Raw genomic sequence first — 27,366 nt, 5'->3', positions numbered from 1 at the left:
ACATCTGTTAAAAGTACTTTACAAGATAACTGCAAACACATGAGAAAGTGACAACAAGTTACTTTGAGCTTTGGCAACCACATCTGGCTCTTGAGCACACACACACACACACACTAATACAGATGTGTCGACTCTAAACGTCCCAAAGCCGGATCTGTTGACTCTAAAACATGTAAAATCAGTCACTGGTTTGTACAAAACAGTTTAAAACTCTCAGCCCTCGAATTCATGTTGCAAAAAGGTATAAAGGTTTAGCTCATGAGGTGCGGTGCCGTCAACCTTTAAAAAAAGAGGAAGCACTGTCGGCAGACCAGGATCTTTTCATTCAAGTTCCAGCGAATTGAAACAAAAACCGAGAGACAACAGGACATCAGATCCAGATCGCCCCCCCCCCCCCCCCCCTTCCTCTGTTGAGTGACACGCTGAACATTGACTGTTCATCAAAGGGAGGACGCTCGATTGAAAACCAGTCCTAAGAGACCCTGGTACTAAACTAACCCTTTCCTGTGTTACACTGGTATTTTCCCTACAAAGACAGTGAGCCGGGTCCCACAGAGGCAGTGAGTGGAGCACGGTATTTTCTTTGGAAAAAAAACTGCGCTGCAGCACATCAGCTAATAGAGCCTGGCTCCCCGAGGGGAGCTCAATATAGGACACTCTTCCTCTTCCTCCACTTGAGCTATTTATACACCCAAACAAAAGAAAAGAGGCTTAATGAGGCAGCGACAGGGAACTCATGCGAACGAAGTTAGACGAGAGCTTTGTAGTGTTTAGCTCCAAGAGTTCCAGCTTTTTCCACACGAGCAACAAACGCTGCTATTTCTGCCGTGGCTAATTTCGCAGGATTAAAAGTAGAGTATCTGTGTTACACCCTATGTTTGAGGTTTTTTTTTTTAAATGGTTAAAGCAACACAAAAGCTAAAATAGATGCATAGTTGTAAGCATGTTAATGTGCCGGACATGGATACTATAGAGTAGATCCAGTAAAGAACCTCTGAAGATACAATAAAATACTCTGGGCGAGAAACATCTAAAATATTCCACCATCTGGACACAACAAAACAGGAACCCCCGATATATGAAGCATTTCATTGCATATTTGCATGAAAGGAAATATCTCATGCAGCTTAGAGAAGCTACCTTGACGTTAATGCTTTGGTTCGGAGTCAGAGTGCATTCAAATGGAAGAAGATGAGGGTGTGTGTTCAAATGCACAGAGTCGTCCGACTACAAATTTGTTTCCTAACTAAGCAGGAGAAACTGTCTCTAGGCAACTTCACATACTGATCACGAATACCCCTGTATACAACTGAATACAGAGTTTCAACTACCACCAGGGATACAGACATGAACACACACTTGCAAAATAATAGTAATAATCGTAACTAACCGAGCATGACATTTTAAATCACCTAACTATCTGACTTACCAGTTCTGTAACATTACAATATTCAGGCTATTGGAAAGAGAGGATTTTGGTGTTTACATCCATCACACTGGAACCAGTAAAACTTCAGAGTCCAGAATTAAATCAGGGATATTTAAATATGCAAGTAAACAAACTCACGTTAAATCAAGTGAGAATCTGGTTTAGAAATAAAAGAGGCTGATGTTTCAGTTCACATCATGCACCGGGGAATTAATAGCAACCAGATAAATCTCCCTGGAAGTGAGAGCTGTCCCACAGTGCAAGGATTTCCGTTTCAGTCATGCGGTACAACAGGGTTCATAAAGCCAGGGGTCGGTGGTAGAAGTAAAAAAAGGGACAGTTTATTTTTTTAGGTCTGTCCTCAGAAACCTGGATGCTCTTATAAAGGGTCGATTTTAAATTAGTTTTAAGACCTAAGGACGGTGACACTTAAACTATTCTAATACATCCCCAACCTCCTGACACTTGAATAATTTTAATTGCATTTTTTGGCACGTAAACTTTCCCTGTTTCTTGCTGATTTCATCTTACAAAGGAAGCAGCTTGAAGCTGCTCCTTTCGGCGTCTCAGTGAACTCAACGTCTTCACCTGACGCTAAGCTGATCTGGATCTCATCCGTTTGAAACGTTCGTCTTAATCCAATTGGCCGTAGTGAGACAATTACAATTTTATGCAACACAAGGCAAATCCACTGCTGGGCTAAATACTGACTTCAGGATCACACCGTGTGGACGAGCAGCAGCAGCAGCGGTGCATCATAACTCTAAATATAGCTCCTCTTCTTCTCCACATCCCCTCTGACAGCAGTTTTTCCCGTACAACAATAAAACACAGATTTTCTTTGAACACTCTACGTCAACATTTGGTTGTTTCTACAAAAACAGGTTTACTTTTGCTTCTTCAAACACGTGTAAGTAAATTGACTTTTTTTGACCACTGGACACAGCTGCAGTTGAAAATTCAAAATTCACCAGGCTTCATAAATATGTTTTTTTTTAAAGTCTGTTACATAAACTCAACAAACTGGTTTACAACCATTACCCAGGGGCTAATGGTGTTAATCTCTTTTTGCGTTTTCTGTCTTACATAAGTGTCTGACTAGAAGCATCGAGACGACGTGAACAACCATCTGACTACATGGAAACAGTCTTTTGAGCTGACAGGGAACCATACACGTACAAACATAAAATATCTCTTTTATCCATCGTTTCTTTTCAGATCACTCTGAACCACAAATAAGTTAACAATATAGCTCATTATAAATAAACTTCAGTCTGTAAAATTCACATATAAATACCCTGCTCCATCTTGCAGAGACTTCGTGGACCCAAGTTTCGTAACGTTACGCTGCAGCACGTTGCATTTCTTCTTCTTTCCCTTTGACAAAAGAACACAAAGCGTCCATGGTGTAAACACTGCGACTTTCCCTTTGAAACCTCTGGAGGCGTCGACAAACACGGGCGAATGGAGCGGACAGAGCTATGATTTCATGACGAGACCGAAAGTGTCTCCCCATTGTCTGTCTGGACGAGCGGCAGGAGGTCAGCCCTTTTTCATCTTGGACACCAGTGACAATTTCTTCCTGGTCCAGTCCCTGATTGATAGAGTCTGTGTGTAAAGGGGAACGAGAGAGAAAGAAAGGGACAGGCTATTGCTAGAGATGGTTTTGATTGATTTGATACTGAGGTGACGATTGCTGCTCCTGCTGCATGCTTGGTTTTGGAGACTTGCAGACGTCCATGCAATTGAGCCAGAGGCAGAGAGCTGCCAGGGACAGAGAGAAGGAGAAGAGAGCCGTCTATAAGCCGGTCTGAGCCTCCCTGCTGTTCACCAAAAACTGAATCTCCCTTTTTCCTCTCGTTGTCTCACTGTCCTTCCGTGAAGTGAAACGCTGGAGGCGCCGGTTGGTGCTCAGAGTCTGTTCCCAGGGCCACGGGTGTGTTGACAGGGGTGGTGAGAGGCGTGCTGTTGGGGGGCCGCGGGTTGGTGTCGCCCTCGGTAAAAGTCTTCCCCTGAGACTGGGAGGAGGAGGAGGAGGAATGGGTGCTCTCGCTGGAACTGCTGCGGGTCTCTGTGCTGGTACTCGTCTTTTTCATCTTCCTCCTCTTGGCTAGCGGCGCCTTGTCCACCGTCTGCAGGCGGAAGCCTTCTCGCTTACATTTGTTAAATGCCTGGGACAAAAAAGGGCGGAATGATGAGCCAGTTATTACGATTTTGTATGAATTATTCATTTTTCTAAGGGACACACTGATCCACTTCATCAGCCCAGACTGCTCTGGCACTGAAAACAGCTGAAACTGAATATTTTTACATTTTGTCCTATCAAGTGTGTTTCTAACTAGATGTTAATATATATTTTATGCATAAACTACAGAATTAATAACATTTCCTTTGACAAAAGTTGCAATAAATGTTTCTAAATAATATGCTAATCTTTTTCCTACTTAATCAAAACAGTTTTCTCCATAAATGGCAGAAATTAATGAAAAAAGCTGGGTTACAGTTTCCCAAAGCCTGACCTGATGTCTTCAAAAAGCTCGTCTTTACTGCCCAATGGCCACAAGCTAAATGACTGATGAAGCATTTATTAATTTGCAGTGATGCAGAATCCAGAGCAGCAGCAGCAGCCTGTGAACAGTCTGAACCACTCAGTGCAACCCAAATTCTGCAACAGGAAGCCAGAAGGTTGCGAAAGCCTGACCTACATCTAATAATATCGTTTCTTACATGAAAGGTAGCTTTGACGTAAGTGTGGACGGAGGCAGTGGAGGAGCCCAGAATGTCCGGGGTCATGAGTGGGTTGGAGGACAGCTGGCTGTCGTCCTGGAGCCAGGCGTTGTAACGGAGGCCGCACATTTTAATCCGCTTGTTTGGGTCCACCGTGAGCAGCTCTGCAGGAACGAGACACAGATAAATACCTTCAGTGCTGTTAATAGGTCAGTGGAGAGTTGAGCCGCAGGGAGGAAGTGATTTCCTCTTCAGGTGGTTCAACCTCAGTGAGCAGCTTTGTGAGTCAAAGGCTCAATCCGTGAGTCCAAATCTAAAAGTACAGAAAAGGTTCGCTCCTCTCACACATCTCAAAAGAACAGGACATCGTGTCAATCCCAAACTCCTGGTCTTAAATCTATAACTGGAATGCACTCCATCCCTCCGTCAAGGCTCAACCCTCAATAGTAGTTCATTTGGATTATTGTCTTCTACAATTTGCCACTCACGCAGTTTAAAACAAAGTGAAAGAAAATCTGGATCTGCCTCAAAATGTGATGCTTTCTTCTTTACTTCATGCCCCACCCCTCCACTACATTTAATTTGACGTTGGATGAATTGTTTTTCGCACAATCCTGCTAACTACCAAACAAATACGGACCAAAATATAACCTCCTTGGCAAATTTAATAACAACTGGAGTAAAGGGTCCTGTAATTTCGATTAAAATCAGTTGAAAATCATATAAAATACAGATTTTCACAAAGGGACAGGTTTGGTACTGGCCCAGACCTTTGCCAGTCTTTCCTCCTCTCCCTTCTCCTTTCACACTAAACTTTATCTCATCAATAAAGGCATAACATTTTCTCCAAGTCACAGTCTTGACATGGAATTCCATCTAATATCAGATTTTTTGAAAAACACAGATTCTTTCACAGTTAAACCCACTAGATGTGTGAGTCTCCAGCTCCATCCTCACCTTGGATGAGGTCTTTGGCCTGCTGCGACACGTTCCTCCAGGCCTCTCCCTCAAAAGAGAAGTCCCCCAGTTTGATTTTCTTCATGATCTCCTCAGCACTGGTGTGGGTCAGGCTCTTCTCCTGACACTGGAAAGGCACCTGACCGGACAGCATGGTGTACTGCAAAACAGAGCGAAGCCACACAATCTGTCGTCAGAAACCACAGGAAGACGCAGTGAGTCTGACCTAAATCGTTTGTGCCATCCGTGTGGAGCAGAAAGAGTCACCCGCTGGTTTATGTTTAATATCAAGATGCCAACAATGACCTGGGGAAATGGGTTTTAATGCAACACATGTACTGTGAAAATAACAACATGCTCTATGAGAGCCTGTGACCGACCTCGGCCGTCCACATTTTTCCATTGTCATGCTGCGTGTTGTTGACCGTGGTTGAACCGGCACTAAACAGAAGAGCGGCCTGTGCTCAGCTGAATGAACAGGACACTCTCACCTTGGCCTGCTTACATCTGCCCTCACATTTCTCATTAAAATGGCGTGTAGTTAGGAACAGCCCTTTTGGCAGAAGAGGAGCCCTGATCTCTCTCTCTCTCGCTCTTTCTCTCTCTCTCTGTCTCTACACTCTTTGCTTCCAGGGCATTGTGCACACAGCTTGTCAGCAGCCATTTCATCAAAGCTCCATGAGGCACACTACTCCCATATCCCCCCCAGGGGGCGACGGTGCGAATCAGCACTGCAGAGAGCAGGCCCGGTCCACCGATGACTGTCCGACCACACAAACCTCTCAACTCGCCTTCTCCTTTTAATGTTCTTCCTCTTCACAGAAAAAAGGTTGAATTACAACGACATTTCCGCTACTGGGAAGTAAGATTTAAATCGAGCGCTTGTTTTTCTGAGGTGAGCGATAAAACTGTGTCAGCTCACCACAGGATACTGAAAGGTTGTGGCGCGGAACAAGAGAGGGAGATGAACATCATGTAAAACTGATTTACCAGAACATGCAAACTGAAAGCCTGTAACTACACATGAAGTCAGATAAAATAACATCTAATTGCTTAATCAGATCTGCCTGCAGCTAGATGTTTAAACCATAAACTGGATAGAATGGGGGGGGGAAATGAAAGTGTGTGGAGCTCATGATTAAACATTGATAAGGTTTTTGAAATGCTTCAGTTGAAAATATTGTGAAAAACATCTTTAAAGTAGAGCTTGGAGCTGTGGGTTTTAAAAAGATTTCTTTATAAATTCTAAATAAAATCTGGTCACTTTCATGGGGCACTGAGGAAAGTGCCTCATCTAAAGTATGTTGATTTTGTGCAATCACGTTTTACGGATGTTCCTGAATCTTCACTTTAGCCATTTTTACTTACCTCCGCCAAGGAGGTTGCTTTTGTGTCCGATCACACAAAGACCTTTGGACAGATTTCCACCAAACTCGCTGGAGGGTCAGGGAAGTCAAATCAAATCAAAAGCATTTTTTGACATTTATATTGATTTCCTAGGGAATAATTCATAGATCTGGATGAAAAAAATTGGATGAGACTGTTTGGCCTTGGCGGAGGTTTGTACTCTGAGTGTCATTCTAGTTTCATTTTGTTTTAACTGATGTGAAATAAAATATGTGTCATTAGTGTTTGACTTAGTTCCGCTTCGAATTATGTTGAGCTGAATAACAAATGTTTCTGCTACTGTCCAGCATCTGTGTTTTGTGTTAAACCTGAGCCGGGCTCCATCTTACAACAGGCACTCACCAGAATGACCCCCAGACTCCACAGGTCGCAGGACTCATCGTAGCCGTCATATTTGAGGATCTCTGGCGCAGCGTAGTGCAGCGTGAAGCAGGGAGTCTTCAGGAGCTGATTGTCGGGTGGTTTGAGGCGTGCAAAGCCAAAGTCTATGATTTTTATCTCAGAGTTCTCGCTCTCGTCTGTGAAGAGCAGGTTCTGCGAAGTGATTTGAGAGACAGACAGCAATCATTTCTTTCTGCTTAGCAAAGCAGGTCCACTCGATAGCTTAGTAAATTGGACATCAAGACTGGTCTGACCAGGTACTTTTGTTTCACAGAAGATTGCAGATCATAAAAAGTTCAGAAAGCCACAGTAATCGTCTTTCGAATAAAAGAGCTTGTCTGTCTGTGTGGGTCGCGAAACGCACACAGACAGATTAGATGTGTTTGGACAGAGAAGAACAGAGTCCAATACCTCTGGTTTGAGGTCCCTGTGCACCACTCCCACGTCATGCATGTGACTGGCAGCTGACACCAGCCTGCGCATGATGCGACTGGCCTCGGTTTCACTGAAATGTTGCTTTCTGCGGATCCTCTCCAGCAGCTCCCCTCCACCGAGCAGCTCCAGGACCAGGTACGTGTGGAGCTACAGCGGAAAAACAAAAAAGAACAACCCACACAAAGAACATTTGTATTAGTCATCACCAGCCTTTATGCGGGACGTACACGAATGCTTTGTGCCAGCACTTGAAGGCGGACGTGCTTGACGCATGGTGCTGGCACATCCATCAGAACGACAACAATCGCAGTTTCATGCTCGGGAAACGCAACATTTTCGTACTTATGTGCAGTACTGGCTGCTAAAGAGAAATACACAAGCAATACAATCCACAACCAGATGAACACAGACCAGGTTGATCCACTGCCTCTGTCTCCTCTTTCACATTCCATTGTTGAAACACGATTTGATTGGCCGATGCCTCCGTAGCCGCATTAACAGTTGAGCTCTGCTTAACTTCTACCACACACAGCACGAGCAACACAACAGAACCACAATGCAGTTTGACAATGCATGACTTCACCCCATTCAGAGTATATGAGCCGCGTTTCCCCGTATGTTTGGGTCCTGGTTTGTTCTTTGGACTGCTCTGAAATTGTGTAGTGGATTGAAAAAATCCTATAATTTGCAATTAAACAAATATTGACAGGTTTGTGTAAAACAAATGTATGATAAATTGTAATTTCACGGCCTGACCTAGAACTGAATGTGATGCAGAGGATCGGAATTTCTCTGTTGCATAATTAATTCAGTAAAAACCGTCCATTGCTGATGCCATGATGGTAACATTAAACCATAATGATGCTGAGTAAAAGTGAAAGGAGCCAAACAAAGTGGTAAAGGAACAATGTGTCTGGGCAGCGGGGGGGGAGGTTCTCATTAGTGCCGGGTCTGAGGAACAAAGGCGGGACTCGGCTGAGGCGAGACGAGGCAGCGCTGCTTTGATCTGGGTCATGGGCCTCCGAGATACTGTAATAACCCCACTGAGCTCATCAGGATTAAAGTGGTGCTCGTGGGCTTGAGGGTCTGGGGCTAATGAACCTGTGCACAGTCAGACACACACACACACACACACACACACACACACACACACACACAACTTCCCAATAACAGAGGGAAGCTACATTTAGAACGTACGCACATTGAGTTCGCGGGGAGTGTGTGGCTCGATTAGCAACACAAGTAAATCTAGGTTGTTTTTATTCAGGAGAAAAAAATGGGTGTTTGCACAGCTGCAGTTTAAAAATACGTTTCATGTGAAATATCAAGCTCACGCAGAGAAGTTTATGGGACAATACACGGAGAGATAGAGGAATACCTCGAGGGCCTCCAGCATCCCCATTAATCTGCCTTGTTCCAGATCCAGGGCCTAATAAGGCTGCCGTCCCCATGGGCTCCACGGGGGGGCCACGCGAACCAGAGTTTATGGAGGAGAGTGTAAGCGCTGCGATGAACCTCACCTGGTCGTGGTAAATTTCATGTAACTTGACAATGTTGGGGTGGCCGTCGCAGAGCTTCAGGGCCGCTATCTCCCGCTGCGTCTGTGCTTCCATTCTGCAGCAAACATGAGCAGAAAGTCAGAAACTTGTCACCAAAAATACGACATAAGTATACACATACACAGTAATGTGTGCAGGCTGTGAGCTTTTACCTCTTGCTGACAATTTTGACGGCGTATTTCTGTCCCGTCTTCTTGTGCGTGCAGCGTCTGCAGATGGAGAAGCTCCCCTCTCCCAGAGCGCTGTCCTTCAGGTCCATCTCGTAGCTCATGTAGAAGGGAGAGTCCTGTGAAGGGGAAGAGTGGAACAAAAATAAATGTATCTGGTCAAATATAGATTTTAACCAACACCATAATGTCGAATAATTGCACGTGATCTCAATAGAATGTCTGTCAGGTTAAATGCTTTCTTTGGTGCGATATCTAGTGATTTCTGTTAACAAGTACAGACTGAAAGCATTCCTGCATTCCGAATTCAAATGAATCCACTATTTACGACCTCTGGCTGCTATGGAGAATAATTTAATGTAGGTCAGTGGTACTTGGCTTGCTGGTTACATTAGTAACTGGACCCAGCTCATGGCAGAATAACCACTTATAAAATAGAGGTCATGTCCTCGAGACAATTCTCCTGCCAGTAGAATGCTCTAGTTTCTTTCTCTAGAGAAAGACACAATTTATGTTTGAAGTATAATCCAGAGACCTTTATTCAGCATTTGCTTAAAACATAAGCCTGAATCATTCGAGCAAAAACCTCACTTGTCCTTCACCAAGTCTTCAAGCTGTTGTGTTTCTGCTTGTATATTATTCAACATTATTATAATTTTACAAATATTTTTTGCTGCTATATGATGATTAAAAGCTTCTTTTTTTTTTTAAGTATATCTCCACACAGTGATCAGCAGCAATGAATGAGGAGCCAGGTAAACGTCTCTTGTTGCGTATTATTCTTATCATATTATCATCTTGATTCCGAAATGCTGACGAGGTAAATGTACAAAACAACCGCTCTTCAATTCTGAATTAAGATCTTGAAAATAACCACAGGACAAGATAAGAAAAATCTTTGACTAGCTCCCTGTTCTGACAGGAAACAACATAAGAGCCAATTAAGCAGACGGAGCAGAAGCTTTTGTGGAATTCTGAGCAACTCAAGATTCAAGATGTTTATCACATCGGTTATAAAAATGTAAGCGGGCGAAAAACTTTTGCAGGAAAGCTTTGTTGCAGGAAAAATTTAGTTTTTAAGTTCATAATTAAGACAGAGCAATAAGAAAAGAAGATAAATGCACCAACATAAAGTGAATATATATAATAAATATTCAATCATCATATAAAAAACTCATTACAAAAGACATTTACAAACAAATACATATGTAATAGGTAATAACAGTGAAAGGCTCTAAAACATCACCTTTATTATGCTTGTCAGCAATTTTTAAGGATTATTTAAATAGTTGGAAGTAAATCTAGGTTAATTGATTTGAATTTGTCATCAGTTGATTAGATAAACATTTTTGTAAGGATATAAGACCTATGACTATGCTACAGACTTAAAAACTGAAGTGCAGTAAGAAACAAATTCTAATGGAAAGGGAGAAGAACTAACAAAAAAAAATGAATCTGTCTGTGACAGCAGCCATTAGCTTAAGTGTGTTTGTGCTGGAGGATCCAAGTCCATCTCTCTTACCTTCATCATGGCGCTGCGGGCCACCGCAGCAGAGCCGGGCCTCTCAGAGCCCCCACACAGCTGGACATGGTCGTCCATCACCACATTCCTCTTGAACAGGATGGACGGGGACATGAAAGAGTAGCCCTGCACAGACAGAAACATAAACTCTTCAGGTTTACAGTTTACAAGGACATACTGTAAAATGAGGCCTGGAATATTTGGCCTGAGGAAAAGGAAACCTCCATTGATTTAGTTAAAGAGCCTGAGAAAAGACTGCAGCCTTTTACCATTACACAGATTTATAGACACCTAATGCGTTTTATACATTTCCAGGTTTACTGTAGAACTTGAAATCCTGTTTCCATGTCAAACCAGCCTGTCAGCTCCACAATGAGCCACATTCAGTTTCTTTGTGAGTGACGGCGGCTGTCCAGCTGTTCCCATTGTTAGACCTGTCATTATGAAGAGATGCCTGCATAATTCCAGCTGTGTGGCGCCCAGAGCTCGGAGCTGGCATTAATCTCTCTCTCCCTTTTCTACTGACACACACACAGCTGTGTGGTATGTGGTGACAGCCATGGATGGACGGAAGGATGGATGTTGAATGAATGAGATGCCCTAAATTGCTGGGCTTGAATATTTGATTGCTCCGCTGTGAAATTACATCTTGGCGCTCTTAATGCAATTTTAATTTTGTTTTGTGAGCCACTGTGGGGGGGAGCAAGTGCACAGTTTAAAATTGGGATTGCTGTCGTTTTCTCAGAGATTGCTAGGCTTGCAAATTATAAAGACCACAAAATTTCAGACTATGTGAATGGCAGCTGAGAGCGAAAAAAGCCCAGATGAAGTTGGCAATCAAAGACCGAAGGCGTAACCGAGACAGACGTGGTGATGCTCTCAGAGTGTAACCTTTTATTCCACCAGAAAAGCCTGCTAATGGATCTATTGATCTGCCAAGCTCAAGGATCCAGAAGGCAATCAGAGTTGAAATTTCATGCAATACATCAGACAGCCATCAGCTGGCACGGAGTTGTGGGCCACATTACGGTTCAAAGCTACATCAAAAATAGTCATTCACATCTGTTACTTCAATAAGAGCTGCATATGGCAGCAATTACTCCAATAAAAGCTCCTTTAGTCAATTTGAATACCAATGCACACAGACAGACTCATGTTGACTTACAGCAACCTTTTGAGGACATTCAAAACTTCACTTGATTACTTCAATTGCGGTTGAGTACGTGAAATATAGTCACAGACAAAAAGTGGATAATGTATGAAGCGATTTTTCAGCCATGTCAACATTTCACTCTGCCTGCAACCAAAGCCCAGACAAACATCGGCACAAAGGAGATGCAAATAGAGATGTTGTCCTGTGCAATGACCTGCAGGGGAGCACAAAGGAAATATTTCTGTCTGTAAACCACCAGACACTGAGTCACAACAAAAAACCGGTCTGGTTCTCCAACATGTCTCCCTCCCCTCCCCACCTGGAAGATGCGGTCACAGTTCTGAGGCAGCGCTGCGGGGGAGTAGGTGGGATCCATCTCCGTGAACTCGTCGGCAAAGTTGCTGACGTCCAGCTCGTCCCGAATCACCGGCTTGAAGGGAGCAGGCATCTTCTTGGCTGCCAAGTCCTCCCAGTTAATTTTCTAAAGTGAGTTTTAAGAAAAAAAAGGAGACAAAAACATTGCGGTTGGTCCCGATCCTTATTAACACAGTGTAAACAAATTCCTTAAAGCTCCTCACTCAAAGTGGCCCCATTATATACTGAGGAGTAACAGCCCACCCTGCTATTTAGCTTGTCTCAACACAGAAAAAAACCCTGAGAGGTAAGAAGATCCACCTGGTAAAAAGGATGTTTCTTTATATCCTCTGCTCCATTCGGACCTGAGCCTAATCTCTTCTTTGGATCTTTGACGAGGAGTCTCTTAATGAGGTCTTTGGCGAGTGGTCCCATGTCTTTGGGGAACGGAGGATCCTTCTTTAAGATCCTCCTGTGATGTGTGAGACAGACACAGTCAGTGCTGTAGCATGATAATAACTGGGGATTAGTTGGGGATCGGGGGGGATTCCATACTTGGCGATGTCTGTGTGAGAGTTCTCGTCTCCATCCACTGTGAAGGGGGATCCTCCGGTCAGAAGCTCGTACATCAACACGCCGAGGCTCCACCAGTCCACCGCCTGGAATGCATGAAAGCAACCGCCCGTGACTTAGACTTATTAGACTAAAGGAAAAGAAAAACTCACTGAGGAGAACAGAAAGAGGAGACACACAATGCTATTAAACATAAAACTATGAATTACCTTATCATGTCCAGACTCTCCTCCCTCCAGAATCTCCGGAGCCATGTATTCGATGGTGCCACAGACAGAGAAGGCCCTGTCCACCTGTTTAAAGAAAAATATAAATGCATTAATATACATGTTTCAAAAGACATATAAACCTCAAAACACAGAGATATCGGAGCCTGGAATATGACAGAACTGTCCAAGATTGAAAACCAAGAAAACCTGGTTTCAACTATATCGTTTTTTCTTTGACCAAAAACAAACAATGATTGAAAAACAACAATCAAACTTAAATATCAGAGATTAATGCACAAAACAAAAAATAAAAGATTTCTTTCATATAAGATCATTTAAAACTAATCTGGCAGAAAATAGAAAATGGTGGCATAGAAAGTGCTGTTAAAGTGCTGTGAAAAATATAAGGCCTTAAGGGAAAAATAAATGTGTATAACTTTTTAAGGGAAAAGAATAAGTCCCTAATGAATTTTGACACATGTACCTGATCGAATTCCTTACTGAGGCCAAAGTCTGTGAGAACTATATGACCACTTGAATCCAGCAGAACATTCTCAAGCTTCAGGTCCCGATACACGATCCCAAGCTGCACCGAGAAAATGACAGAGAGAATATTGACACGCGACAGATGTTAGTATGTAAACAGCAACATGTAAATTCTAAAAATAAAAGACACAACAGTTTGATTGTGTTGAATCTGAAGATTACCTGGTGTAGATGTTCCAGCGCCAACACTATCTCTCCACTGTACAGGGCCACCTCTTGCTCTTTGAATCGCACCCTTTGCACCAAATGTGTGAAGAGTTCGCCGCCATTTACATAATCTGTGATGAAAGATACCGTGTGCGTCATGTGTCATCCAAAATAATACACGTTGTCGTGTTTTTCTGACGTTTATTTTACTGCTATAGACACAACACAGGGGTATAAACGTGAAAAATATCCTCACCAAGAATGAGGTGCAGCTTGGTATCCGTCTGGAAGGCGTAGTGAAGCGTGACGAGGAACGGCGACTGGCGGATGTGCTCCAGCACTTGCCGCTCTGTGCGTGTGTGCTCAGCAGTTTTTGCCTTTTGTACAATAGTGGCCTTCTTCAAGACCTTCATAGCGTACAGCTCCCCCGCATCGTGGCCGCTCACCTTCCGCACCAGGAACACTTTGCCGTACGCTGGTGGTTGAAAAAATCAACAAAGACAGATGGCAAAGTTCAGCGACAAGCGGCGGCTTGAACAGAAATGAATGTCAGTGGGACTGGTGTGTGCCCGATCATGTGAATGTTGTGTTCAACACAGAGATACAGTTTTTCACTCACCTCCTGTGCCCAGCACTTTTAACAGCTCAAAGTTTTCAATGCCCACCCTCTCTACATGGCCCGTCAGGTTGGCTGAGGTTCAAGGACAAATAAGAAAAAAACATGCTTTTAATTACACACTTCATATAACAAAATAACATATAATCAGTTTGCATTTATGGCCTTAATTTTTCTCTGAAAAGGTTCCAAATTAAAGTTGCATTTCTATAACAAAATATCATATAAGATACAGTATTAATGAGTAGCTAAACATGAAAAGCCCACTGTTCCACATGAGGTATTTTACTACTGATTGACCACCTGATGCTTATCTGGGACACGGGGGAAATGTATGTTTATATTCACTACACTGACAGGCCTGGTGCTTGTGAGTGCAGCGGCTTTATAAAAAAAAAAGATGTGCTAGTTGTCGATGCAGAGTAGAAAGATGTAGGTTTAATCTAGCTCCTCTTCAGTAGAGATGTTCCTGCTCTGAAACAATGAAAGGTTAAAAAGATGCTTGGTTAACCAGTGAGCTACTGGTCTGACATTAAAGTGATAAAATCATCCTCATCTGGACAAAACCCTTGAAAACATTCTCATTATCTATGTAGCAATGTTGAAAGTTTTGAATACATTTGAGACTGATCATCTGTTTTGAACTGTCCTCTCCAACAGCTGTGGACTTTGCCTGGCCACCAGAAGGCTGGTTGCATCACCTGACCAGTCCTCTAAACATCTTGTTCTGTAACTGGTGCCAACTCGTTAATAATGCATTCTGGTATTGTGATGCAAAGAGGCTCTCACTCGTGCTGCTTTGAGAAGACCTACAGACAACAGGGTCAGACTCTGCAAGGCTAAAAAAACGACGGAGAACCGAGCTGTAATCTGGATCAGCAATTAAAAAGATACTGGGACCACGGGTAGCGATCGGTGGTGGAAATACTGCAAAGAACTTGCCGAGGATCAGTAAACGTCCTTCTTATAAACAAAGGTTACAAAAAAACAAGGCTTGTGCTAAAAAGCTGACTCCCTCTTAACTTTCAGTCAAATAGTCAACCGTATAAAATGATCTTAAAAGCATCTGCATGCAATCATTAACCTGCCAAAGGGTGATTATCTTTCATCAGAGATTCTTCTCTGAAACCAGCACGCACACTGGCTTCTTGTGTGTCTCGTGATCCCAGTCTCTCTCCACAGCTGACTGAGCACGGCATGCTCCTAGACATGCAAAGCCACTGTGGTGAACACATTCATTCTGTCTCACACACTCTGGAAATATGCTACTGAGCAATTAAAAACGCCTCATTTCATCATCGCGTGTTTCTCCTGTTACACACGAGAAGAAATGCTGCAACTGCCGGGGAATCCAGTTGCATCCTTCATTCTCAAAACAAGAAGACTATCCTTCGGTTTCAAGGGTCAGGGGGTTCAGGTTGCATAACATCCTTGTCAGGCTGAGCCGGTCAAGGCCAAGTTGGATTTTGTATGTTTATTAATAGGCTAACAGAGGTGTACAAGGAGAAGATGCCTTGCTGCTTGAAAAGAGGAAGCTATTCAGTTTACGGGAGGGAAATATCAATGTCCTCAGATGAAAAAACTAGAATGGCACTTAAAATAAAGATTTTATCTGAATCTGGATTACGCACATTCATACAAACCACCTTCAAAATGAAATGGGTTCTTCCCTAACTCGTACCACATCCTTCCACCAACTCTTGTAGTAAACCGTGTGGTAGTTTTTACATAATCTTTTCCACAAACTAACTAAGTAATAGGAATGAAAACATAACATCCACAGTGGAGGCAAAAACAGGAATAAGAATAGAGCATTGACAAATTAATCCTGCACACAGAAATCCTTCCCTTCTTGCAGGTGGATTAGTACAGAAAAGCAAACTGCTCATGTTTGCTTGAGCTAATTTGCAAAAGTAAAAAGACAGAACGCTCTGGCCTGGTTTGGTTGGGCTTAGCAGGTATGTGATTGTGAGTCCTTTTATTTTACTATTCTGCAAGGGTACAAAGTAGAGTTAAGTTGATCCGGTGGTATTTACAACTAAACAGACTGCATATTTGGGGCAGGGCAGTAAATGGGGGTGCAGCACAGTCATGTTGCAGCCTGAGCAGCAGCAGTGTGTCATTGTAAAGCTGTTACAACTGAGACGCTATGCAAACAGCCTTCAGAGGCCCAGTGGACACGCAACTACACTCAGCTCAGCTGCCAGCCGGGTGGTTTAACGAGGAAACAAGAGAAGAGATCACATTACTCTGGTTAAAGCGTCTTTACGCTGACTTCCAGTATCACTGAGGGGTGATTTGTTAAATGATTGTACTTGTTTTTAGGTTTCTTGATGGTACAGCACCCTCATACAATACCGTTTGTTTATCTGAGTAAGTTCCAAACCGGTTCCCTGAGGTCTTCTACCTCCGGCTTGCGCAATATCCCAAAAATGAACTAGAAAAAGTTTGGGGGTAAGCAGCAGCTTTCTGTTGGTATGCACCAGAAGGTTCAAACTTTCTTTGATTCCTTTTGCGAGTTTTGAGCTTTTTGTCCTAAGTCTGTGTCCTATTGCTAACATGCTCTATCTTATTTCATGTATTTGATTCCACTGTAAAGCACACTGAGCTGCATTTTCTGTATGAAACGTGCTGTATAAACAAAATGTGTTATTAGTATAAGAGCTCAAATGTAAATGGCAATAGCAACAATAAGCATTTTTCCTGTATATTCTTCTTAAAAGTCACGTTGTGAGATGGTGCTGGTTCGTGTCCACACTACTTCCTTCCCAACAAACACACAACAACCACAAGCTTCACAGGGACGAGCTGATAACTGGGGGGGTGTGGGGGGTGTATAAATGCGTTATTACATAAAGCATTTAGTTGAAGGCGTCATGTGCAGCCAAGCTAACGTTAGCTTTGGTGACTTGACAGCACTGCAGCTGTGTGTGTGTCGGTGTGTGTGTGTCGGTGTGTGTCGGTGTGTGTGTCGGTGTGTGTGTGTGAGCTAGCAGCTAACACACCCGCGTAATGACAGGAAGCTCAGTCAATACGAACTTGGTCGATGGTTTGATTTCAGTTGGTTACACGTTAACTACTGTCTTAAGCTAATGTTATTACCCCCCCACCCCCAACGGCTATCAAGTGGCAGTAAGCTAACATCGTAGTGGGGGGGGGGGCGGTTAGGTAACATACATTAGTTTGCGTGAGTTAGCGGTTAACGTTAGCAGCGGGAACACGTAAGCTCTCATCGACTGTGACAGTTTGCTGCTGCGAGCTATTAGCAAGCTAACTATCAAGCTAACCCCCCCTCACACACACACGCACACACACACACACACTAACCCTCCCCTGACACGTGTCTGCAAAAATAACACAAAAAAGCCCAAATACACACAAGGAGAGTGGAACTCACCATGTTTCAGTTCGTGCTTCACAGTGAACACGTCCTCTTCTCTGGAGGAGCCCTCCATCGGGGGGGAAGGCATCGGGATTGGGGGCTTCTTGCTCGGCTCCAGCCCGCCGGGTTAGTGCTGCACCGCCGCCATGCAGGAGCTGAGATGAACCAGGATGTGTGACAGGAGGAGAGCTGGGGGGATTCGAACCTGCAACCTGCCGGAGGAGAGTGTTGACAGAGCCTCAGCAGCAACCAGGAGCCTGGAGGAAACACTTGCTCCTGCACATCAACACTGCCACTACCCTCGCAACCGGCCACGCCCCCGTCGCTGATTGGTGTTGCTAGGGGGGGCTCTCGCCTCTGATTGGAGGATATCTGTGCTGGCGACACGGGAATCCCGCCCTCCTGCTCAAACATCATGGCTAAAGTCAGTGGAATTAATTCACATTTAAAAAATAAACAATACTTTAAAATCCAGACTAGAAACATCCCAAATTAAAACTTCTGACATTTAGACAAATAAATACTTTTGATATGTGATGAAAAACTCTCTGCAGATTTGAGTTTGAACAACTGCAGGTATTAGCAAAATAAGCTAAACATAGAGATAGATAAATAGATAGATAGATAGATAGATAGATAGATAGATAGATAGATAGATAGATAGATAGATAGATAGATAGATAGATAGATAGATAGATAGATAGATAGATAGATAGATAGATAGATAGATAGATAGATAGATAGATAGATAGATAGATAGATAGATAGATAGATAGATAGATAGATATATGTGCTAATGGAGATATGTAGTACTGCCTACGTGATAATAGTCAATGATATACAAATAATAATACTATTATATCATTATATATATTTAGGGCCCGAGCACTGACATCAAAGGTCAGATGAGACCCTATTGAAATTGTAAGGATTATTATTATTATTATTATTATTATCATTATTATTATTATTATTATTATTATTATTATTCAGGCAAATAAATTGGCTTTTCGAGGGCTTTACCATGCTCAACTTCTTATATACCTTTATTATTGCTATATTGCTGATTATATGCTAATATATTGTTTCTTTTACTTGAGTAAATTTACTTATTCTGCACTGAACAATGGATATTTTCCTTTTTGTTTTGGCTAGATCATTTGTTGTTTTCATTTGAGGGAACAGTGACATATGTTCATTTTACAAGGAGACTTGCTACAGAAAAAAAAGCTAAATAATGCAAAGTGCTAATAAAAATAAATACAATCCATATAGTTACATAAAGACATAAAATTATACTTGAAGTATTTGCCCTATATCTGCCTCCTTCTTACCAAAACTTGACTTATAACTCAATGCAAAGTCAAATAAAGGAAAGTTAAATGAAACCTGATGCAATTACTATTCTCAGGTTCGAGTTTGATTTCGACCTCCGCCTTGTGGTGACATGCTGCTATTACTTTCATCTAGTCCAGTAATTATTTCACTGTACATTAAAACAGATTTAAAAATTGCCCGAAAACCTGCTTTTAAATTATTTGAGTGAAACATTAGATTTAAAACAAAGGGGATTATTCATCATATGTCATGATGAGGAAGTGCTGGAATTTAGAAGCATTTTACTGTCCTTGAACGTCTAATGAGCAGTGACGTCGTCCGAGTCAGCCAATGGCGTGCGGGAATGTCCAACGGGAGCCAATCAGCATCCGTCCCGATTGTTCCGGGTTGTGGGCGGTAGCTCGGACTCCCCAGTCTCCTGACAGCACACTTGACAGCGAGCTAGCCCGCTAGCTTCACATCCACCGACTGCTGACTGACCTCCGCTCCCAAGATGGCTAGTACCCGAGCCCTTGGTGTTCTCTCCGGATTCACATCGAGGAGATACGCACTCCTCACAGGTACAAGCTGCATAGAGAGATAAAGATAACCCGCGGGTAGGGGTGGCAATGAGAGTCCTTGATTAGCTACGTGCCGCAGTTGGTAATTAGCTTGTTGGAGTAGCTGTTAGCTTCCGGGGAATGTTACCCAGCCATACGTGGAAATCCATTGATAAACAGTGTCCTTTTGTTTTTTACACATATATACATGTCGGTGAACGTTTAGTATACAGTGTGAGTGTGGAACTTTGTTTTTTAAGTGATGAAACTTGAGTGCAAACGTGCTACATGTGCTAGCTAGCTAACCCAGCCGGTTGCTACGGAGTCCCGTAGGGTTCAGTCAGGTGAAGAGGAGCCTCGAATTAAAAGTTTTAAATCAGAGTGTTTACTTCTACTCTTGAGTGTAAGTGTCCCGGTTGTTTAAACAGGTGTGAGCAGGGTGTTGGAGACGTGTGTCACTCGTTAGCTTCTGTGATGGCAACTCTCTGTCTGAGCTGTGGGCGGAGAATGTAGGTGAAGGGTCGTGTTCCACTGGGTTGCATAGCAGGCGTTCGAGGTCACGGTTAGGATATGTGAGAGTCTCATATACTCGTGTGTATGTCTGTGTGTGTGTGTTTGTGTGTGTGTGTGTGTGAGAGAGGACTTTCTGTCTGGATGCAGGTGTAAGGGCCTCCTGTTTAATATGTTGGAAAGTCTGGATCCCTTTGGAAATGTGCTTCAGGTTGTGTGTCTTATAAAAGACGCCTGGACGTCATCAAGATCAAAATGTGTATATAAATAGATTTCAGGGATTATAATAGTTTGCTTGCATAACACTTTTCAAAACGCACATATGGAAGTAAATCTGTGTCGTGAGATTTGGAAACATTGAATAATAAAAGGGAAAATTAGTAATTGAACATTTAAAGAGTTTTACACACAAGTCCTTCACATGACAGGTAAAACACACAGAATATGCATTAGCAATAAATCGATATATATTGGACTTTAGTTGAAACTGCTTTTGATGAAAATTATATTGCAATCATTTTTTTGAAATTGTTTTAGTGCCTGCCCCTCCCCTTGGAAATTCCAGTTTCCTGTAGCTCTAACTTGAAACAACAATGAAATAACAGTCTTAACATTAAAAACAGGCCATTTTAAATTAAATTAAATTAAACTATTTAAAAGCTTGTTAAAATTATAAATGTATAATAATGTTTTGTTTATTCTTGTTTTTCTTTATCCACAGGCAATAACTTCCGCACCTTCTCCGTAGCTCCTGCCATGCTTGGTAATTCCCCAAAAAGAATTCATATTTATATAATAAATAATTAAAAAGGGGTCACCCTGTTCAGTGACACAATTCTTTCTCACTCCACATTATCTCTCCTCTATTTTTAGCCCGAACTCACGTGAACTATGAAGTCAAGGACGACGTCGCTGTTGTACGGATCAACGACCCGAGCTCCAAGGTGTGAGCTCATTCAAAGTAAACGTGACATTTTTTTACTGCTGGAATGAAAAGTCAACTCTAATGGTCACCTCTCTGTCTAGGTCAACACCCTGTCACTCCAAATGCAAAAGGAGATGGCCGAAGTAATGGATGAGGTGTGGGCCAACGACGCTGTTAAGAGTGCTGTCCTCATCTCCTCAAAGCCGGGATGCTTCATCGCAGGAGCAGACATTAAGTAAGACAAAGCTCCTTCTATCGACTCAATTCATGTCCTGAAACAAAGTTATAGTCTTTTGCACCTTTTAACATTCAGATCTTCAGTTTTCTGAATGAAATGTCGAAGAGGTTTGTCATGTCTTTCATTCTCCGGATTCCTTTTCACACACTCTACCTCTGTTACAGTATGATCCAGGCCTGCAACAACGCAGAAGAGGTCACCAAGCTTTCTCAGGCAGGGCAGCAGATGTTCGAGCGGGTTGAAAAGTCTCCAAAGCCCATTGTTGCTGCCATCAATGGCTCCTGCTTGGGCGGTGGCTTAGAGGTGAACAATAACTTTTTCAGCAGACAGCTACTTCTTACTAAACTGGAAATATTTGACAAGGACAATTGATCATAATGTCTTTTCTAATTTTCTAATTTTTCCTTTTCAGTTTGCCATTGCCTGCCAGTACAGAATTGCAACAAAGAGCAAGAAAACAGTTCTCGGTACTCCTGAGGTCATGCTTGGTCTGCTACCCGGAGCTGGCGGTACGCAGAGACTCCCCAAAATGGTAAGTGCAGAAGTTCTATTCATATTTTCTCTCAATTTGAAGCATATAAGTGCACTGCTCTTTTTCTTCCTCTTTGTCCTTTAACTTCTACATAGATATTACATTTCAACCACAGATTGTCAGCCTCAGTAACCCTAACAAAAGACATTTGTTTCTCGTGCAACTTTTACCCAGCACTTGCAAAAATATATTGTGTGTGCCAAAATATATTGTGTGTGCCTCCTGGAGAATGCTATATTCTTCAAATTGTAATCGCAGTGCCTCAAACACTTGCTTTGTTATGAAGTCTAAAAACTGCACACAAGGATTTAGATTATCTGTGGCTGCAGCACTTTTGTTGGATTCCAGAGGGGGAGAGGGGTCTGTGTGCAAGGCTCCTCTTTGTTAGTATTTTCTCTCCTGACAGTGGAGCTGATCTGAGAGCACAGCTTGCACTGGAAATGACCTTCCAGAGGTGCCATGTAGGCAGACAGTCTTGCAGAGTGGATCTGAAGAGGGGGGAAAACAAGGGAAAGAGTTTGACTCGGTGAACAAACCCGCTGGGTTTATGAAACAGTAGCAAAACAGAGGTGGAAAGACAGCTAATGACCTAAATGCATATATTCATGTTGCCCCGGGGCTTCTAGAATCACGCGCTCTGCTATTGTTTGAGCTGCCTCTGCCTTTTTTTTCTTTTTACACAAAAATCTATGGGAAGTGACTTGAGAGCTTTGCATAAGAGCCAGTTCAAGACTCTAACACCATTGTGGCACTTTTGTGAAGTGGTTAATGAATAAATAAAGAGACATGAAGATCAAATGATTCTAAATTTAAAAAGCTCTAATAGATCAGAAATAGGTTTTAAGTATCAATAGATCGCTGCTTTTTTTCTTTCATGCCTTCACACAGTTTGGAGGATGATGCAGAGCATGGCTTGTGAACACATTTAGTGGTACATTGTATGAGCACAGGCCTGAAAAGGCTCAGCCATAATGCAGTATAATCTGGCTAATGCTCATAATTGGTTTAGGATGTTTACACGACCCTGCAAACAGATTATTTCCCCTCGCTTCACTTTGTCTATGTCCACTCTGTCCTCTTCTCAACAGTCATTAGTTCAACTGACTTCAGTATAACTTGTGTTCCTAACTAAAAATATAATTCATATTAGTGCATCTATACACAGCACTAAACTGTCTATATTCATGAAGGGTCAGTTCACGTTTCATGTTTGTTTTCTTGTTATTGTCATTAGGTCGGTCTACCCAGTGCCTTTGACATGATGCTAACAGGAAGAAATATCCGAGCAGATAAAGCCAAGAAGATGGGGCTGGTCGACCATCTTGTAGACCCTCTAGGTAAAAAAACATACAATTAAAAAAGACTGTGCTGTTTCAAATAGGTACTTTTAAAGTTTAAGCACCAGCATTATGATTAATGTTATAATCTCTGCTTGTATTCTAGGACCTGGGCTAAAGAGTCCAGAGGAAAGAACGATCGACTACCTGGAGGAAGTTGCCATCGAATGTGCCAGAGGAATTGTCAACAAGAAAATCAATCTTCACAAAGAGAAGGGCACGATGCAGAGTCAGTTGTGTTGCATTTGAATTTCTTTTGTCACTTGAATGTATTTAATTCTGTAGGTGGAAGAATAACTTTATTTAAGAGTTGATGTTATTTTGCCCACAGAAGTTCAAGACTACATCATGGGCTTTGGGTTTGTGCGGAATCAAATTTACAAAACCGTCCACGGAAAAGTTATGAAGCAGAGCAAGGGACTGTATCCAGCACCCCTACAGATCATTGATGTAAGTACAAACTCCTTCTAGGCAACACCTATATTTGAACATCAGGATGGGAGAAATTTAAGACATTAGCCTGATTTAAAAGGCTGAATTATGGAGAGCAAATTTATTTTATTGTAGTGTGGGAGAGGATGTGAGTGTCAGTGTGATCATTCACTTGTCAGATGAAAATCACTGGTTTTGTAAATACTGTAGAATACTCTCTTCTCTCATTTGAAATGTGCTTTAGTTTTAACATGACTTGCAATATAACTGTTGTTTGTTGCTGCTTCTCCCGTCAGTCTGTGAAAACTGGAGTTGAACAAGGTCCGGTTGCTGGATACTTAGCAGAGTCTCAGGTAAGGTTTGTTGTTCTATACCACTTTCAAATTTAGTATTTACAGTAGCTCATTGTGTTAGTGAATAACACAAATTTCCATGGTTGTCACAGAATTTCGGGCAGTTGGCAAGAACCCCGGAATCAGGCGCCCTGATTGGTCTCTACCACGGTCAAGTTGCGTGCAAGAAGAACCGATTTGGAACTCCCCAAAAAGAAGTGAAGTAAGTGTGTGTTACAGAGCTTGTGTGTGATGTTGGACAATCAAGTTGACATTGTGATATTAAACAGGTATCTACTTCTCCTTTTCTTTTTGTGTGTCTCGGTTTTTCCCCATTAGGACTCTTGCCATCTTGGGAGCAGGTCTGATGGGAGCAGGTATCGCTCAGGTGACGGTGGACAAAGGTGTGCACACAATCCTGAAGGACACCACAGTGGCTGGACTGGCCAGAGGAGAGCAGCAGGTTTACAAAGGGTTGGTTTTCACACAGCAATTATCACATCACACATTTTTTCTATCTATATATTTGAACAATTTGTCGTTATCAAACCTTTATGACAAAGACCTGTAATTGAGGCTTGATATTTTACAGTTTAATTATAAAAAATATTGTAAATGAAAAGAAAAATACAAATACAACCTCTTGAAAATAGTATAGATTTAATATACTTTTTTTATCAACCAACTAATGAATTGGTCAGGCTCTAGTTGTCATGTATTGTTGATTTGCGCAGCTGTTTCATAGCATTACCTGTGATATGAATGTATTATATTTCACCTACATGAACCAAAATGGCAGGTCACTTGAAAACCCCCATAGTTATTTGAATTTCATTCCTTTCCAGGCTCAATGACAAGACCAGGAAAAGGAACATCACGTCGTTCCAGAGAGACTCCATATTGTCCGGCCTGACCGGCAAGCTGGACTACAGTGGCTTTGAACATGCAGACATGGTTATTGAAGCTGTGTTTGAAGACATTAAGATCAAGCACGCAGTCCTGAAGGAGGTGGAGGCTGTAAGTGTCACTGAAAAGATGCTGAGTCGGCTTTTCATACAACACCTAATCGTTAAATGAGTGCGACTTTGAGCTAACAAACATTTGCCTGCAGGTCACCTCCCCTAACTGCATCTTTGCCAGCAATACGTCCGCTCTGCCCATCAAGGATATCGCTGCAGCCAGCAAGAGGCCAGACAAGGTTTGAACTTGGGAGCCATGTAATTTAAATATCTGCATTAAATTAAACTAAATTAAATTTCAAAAAAGCAATGATACTGAATGTTGTTTTATCTCTAGGTGATTGGAATGCACTACTTCTCTCCAGTCGACAAGATGCAGCTCCTTGAGATTATCAGCACTGATCAGACGTCACAGGACACCATCGCCTCGGCTGTGGCCGTCGGCCTGAAGCAGGGCAAAGTCATCATCGTTGTTGGGGTGAGTTGAAAACAATACCTCCCTGGCAAATGCAACAATGAAGTGGCTGGAAATGAAAGTTCAGCATTAATTTCCACAATGCTTCACATGTGAGCTGCTGCAGTAATATATCACACTAATATCTTTGCAGGATGGACCTGGATTCTATACCACAAGGTGTTTGGCTCCAATGCTGGCGGAAGCTGTACGAGTACTTCAGGTAAACCACAATCTGTAGATTCTTATGTGATAAGATGAAATCCTACTCATTACAAATGAAAGCTCTTTTACACACAGTACTCATGTATCCATTTTGCACTCACAGGAAGGGGTTGACCCCAAGAAGTTGGATGGGCTCACCACGAGCTTTGGGTTCCCGGTGGGTGCAGCCACGCTGGCCGATGAAGTCGGTATCGACGTAGCCGCCCATGTGGCGGAGGATCTGGGCAAAGCCTTTGGCTCTCGCTTTGGAGGTGGAAACGTGGAGGTTCTGAAGACCATGGTGGAGATGGGATTCAATGGTATGGCTGGTCACAGTGAAGGACTGTGGTCTGCTTTTAGTTGGATGAAGAACTTCCCTGTTAATTTATGTGAGCATGCAATGTATGAATGTTTAATCCTCGCTTGTTTTATCCACTCAAGGCCGCAAGGCGGGGAAGGGCTGCTACGTCTACCAGCCAGGACTCAAAGTCAAAGAGGTCAACCCAGATATTGGAGAGATCCTTGAGAAGTTCAGGCTAACACCAAATCCTGCTGTGTAAGTGGAAGTAGCAGACTTCAAACTTAATATATTGTTCCAGTTGTGCCTAATAAAGGTTTAATTTTAAAAGGATACAAAACCCTTTAAGCTTTTAAACTATTACATTGTTTATTTTTCACTTGTTTAAATCATTGAAATACTTGTTTCTTACAGTTCATCGGACTCTGATGTGCAGTACAGGCTTGTTTCTCGATTCGTCAATGAGGCCGTGCTGTGTTTGCAAGAGGGCATTTTGAACGGCCCTCTGGAAGGAGACATTGGGGCCGTGTTCGGACTGGGATTCCCTCCTTGTCTCGGAGGTCAGACTTCAACTTAAATCATGATTCTGAGCAACTTGCTCAATATATGTCTATGAAAAGAGCATCACCTACAGTAATGAGTCTCCTAGAATCATATTCTATCTGATATCTAATAATATTTCTTCCTGCTTCCAGGACCTTTCCGTTTCGTGGACTCATTCGGGGCCGACAAGCTGGTGGAGAAGATGAGAAAGTACGAGGCCGTGTACGGAAACCACTTCACTCCATGCCAACTTTTACTGGATCATGCAAACGATCCCAGCAAGAGGTTTCACAAGTGACCGACTCGCCACGTGTGCCAGTAGCGCTTAATAACAATAATAATGCCTACATTTGATCCCATTGAGTGGAGGCCAGCATTCTGAAAGTTCCCACAGTGGCCAGTTTATTAGGTACAGGTAGCTAAGACTGATGTCATGAAGGTTATAAGATGTAGAAAGGGTTCTCATCTGGGATCATTTTGTTGCTGTGTTGCAGTAAAATAGATGTGTTTTTGTTATTTAGCTGATATAAGTCTATAAAGAGTTATAAAAAGCCTCCAAAATGATCCTACAGATTAATAAACACCTTCTATAATAACTCTGTTTGCAGGACTATTAGTTGTATCTACCTGTACCTAATAGACTGGCCACTGTGTTCCATATCGGCAGAAATTGATGCTTTTGTATTCTTTAACATTATTGATTTACGTAATGGTGTATAGATGGAGGAGGAGCCTAATTATTCACACACACTGCGTATGTAAAGACACTATGGAGGCAAAAATAAATAAAAAACAAATATTCTCCTATTGGAAAATACATTAGTAATGAATGTGTACCAGTTTCAGCAAGTGTCTTTTTCTCTGTGTACATTAAAATATATTTCTGGCCTTTTTTGAATGGTGATGTAAAAAAATAAATCTTTTGTTAATGAACCATATTTGTGTCATGTTTATTTTGATATTTTAAGGTGCGTTCAGGTGCTTTTTATAAAAAAAAAAAAAAAAATGTATAGGGTTATTTATCAGTGTCACAGGATGAGACCATATGTGTTGGGAGAGCTCGAATCCAATTCGTCGCGCAGGTCACATGTCTGATTCCCATTGTCCGCAGAGCAGGGTGTGTACCAGCCGGGGGAGGCGGTGTGGGCTGGGTGGGGGGGA

The 27,366-nt window shown here is 42.4% G+C and overlaps 2 protein-coding genes across 2 annotated transcripts; one reads left to right on the top strand and one right to left on the bottom strand.

Annotated features, from left to right (window-relative positions):
* Positions 1-396: 396 nt before the first annotated feature.
* On the bottom strand, positions 397-17,815 carry rps6ka5 (ribosomal protein S6 kinase, polypeptide 5). The gene is made up of 17 exons (XM_061082535.1): positions 17,580-17,815; positions 14,186-14,257; positions 13,823-14,041; positions 13,582-13,697; positions 13,358-13,459; positions 12,874-12,957; positions 12,647-12,750; positions 12,413-12,563; positions 12,057-12,218; positions 10,585-10,710; positions 9,048-9,181; positions 8,857-8,950; positions 7,313-7,483; positions 6,863-7,054; positions 5,114-5,273; positions 4,157-4,320; positions 397-3,600 (listed from the first exon to the last, which is right to left on the bottom strand). Exons 1-17 carry the CDS (start codon positions 17,650-17,652, stop codon positions 3,295-3,297), a joined length of 2,430 nt encoding a protein of 809 aa, XP_060938518.1. The 5' UTR covers positions 17,653-17,815; the 3' UTR covers positions 397-3,294.
* A 1,516-nt stretch (positions 17,816-19,331) lies between these two features.
* hadhab (hydroxyacyl-CoA dehydrogenase trifunctional multienzyme complex subunit alpha b) lies at positions 19,332-27,141 on the top strand. The gene is made up of 20 exons (XM_061082261.1): positions 19,332-19,462; positions 20,673-20,714; positions 20,825-20,895; positions 20,978-21,111; positions 21,279-21,417; positions 21,527-21,646; positions 22,881-22,983; positions 23,090-23,212; positions 23,315-23,433; positions 23,712-23,768; positions 23,861-23,970; positions 24,087-24,221; positions 24,593-24,764; positions 24,859-24,945; positions 25,044-25,184; positions 25,315-25,383; positions 25,489-25,684; positions 25,806-25,920; positions 26,077-26,222; positions 26,358-27,141. The coding sequence occupies exons 1-20, from the start codon at positions 19,396-19,398 to the stop codon at positions 26,501-26,503; spliced, it is 2,292 nt and encodes a 763-aa protein (XP_060938244.1). The 5' UTR covers positions 19,332-19,395; the 3' UTR covers positions 26,504-27,141.
* The last annotated feature ends 225 nt before the right edge of the window (positions 27,142-27,366 follow it).

The sequence above is a fragment of the Limanda limanda genome, chromosome 12 (genome assembly GCF_963576545.1).
Source record: "Limanda limanda chromosome 12, fLimLim1.1, whole genome shotgun sequence".
NCBI lineage: Eukaryota > Metazoa > Chordata > Actinopteri > Pleuronectiformes > Pleuronectidae > Limanda > Limanda limanda.
Note: the sequence above shows the minus strand (reverse complement) of the source record. Positions and strands in the feature narration are given on the sequence as shown.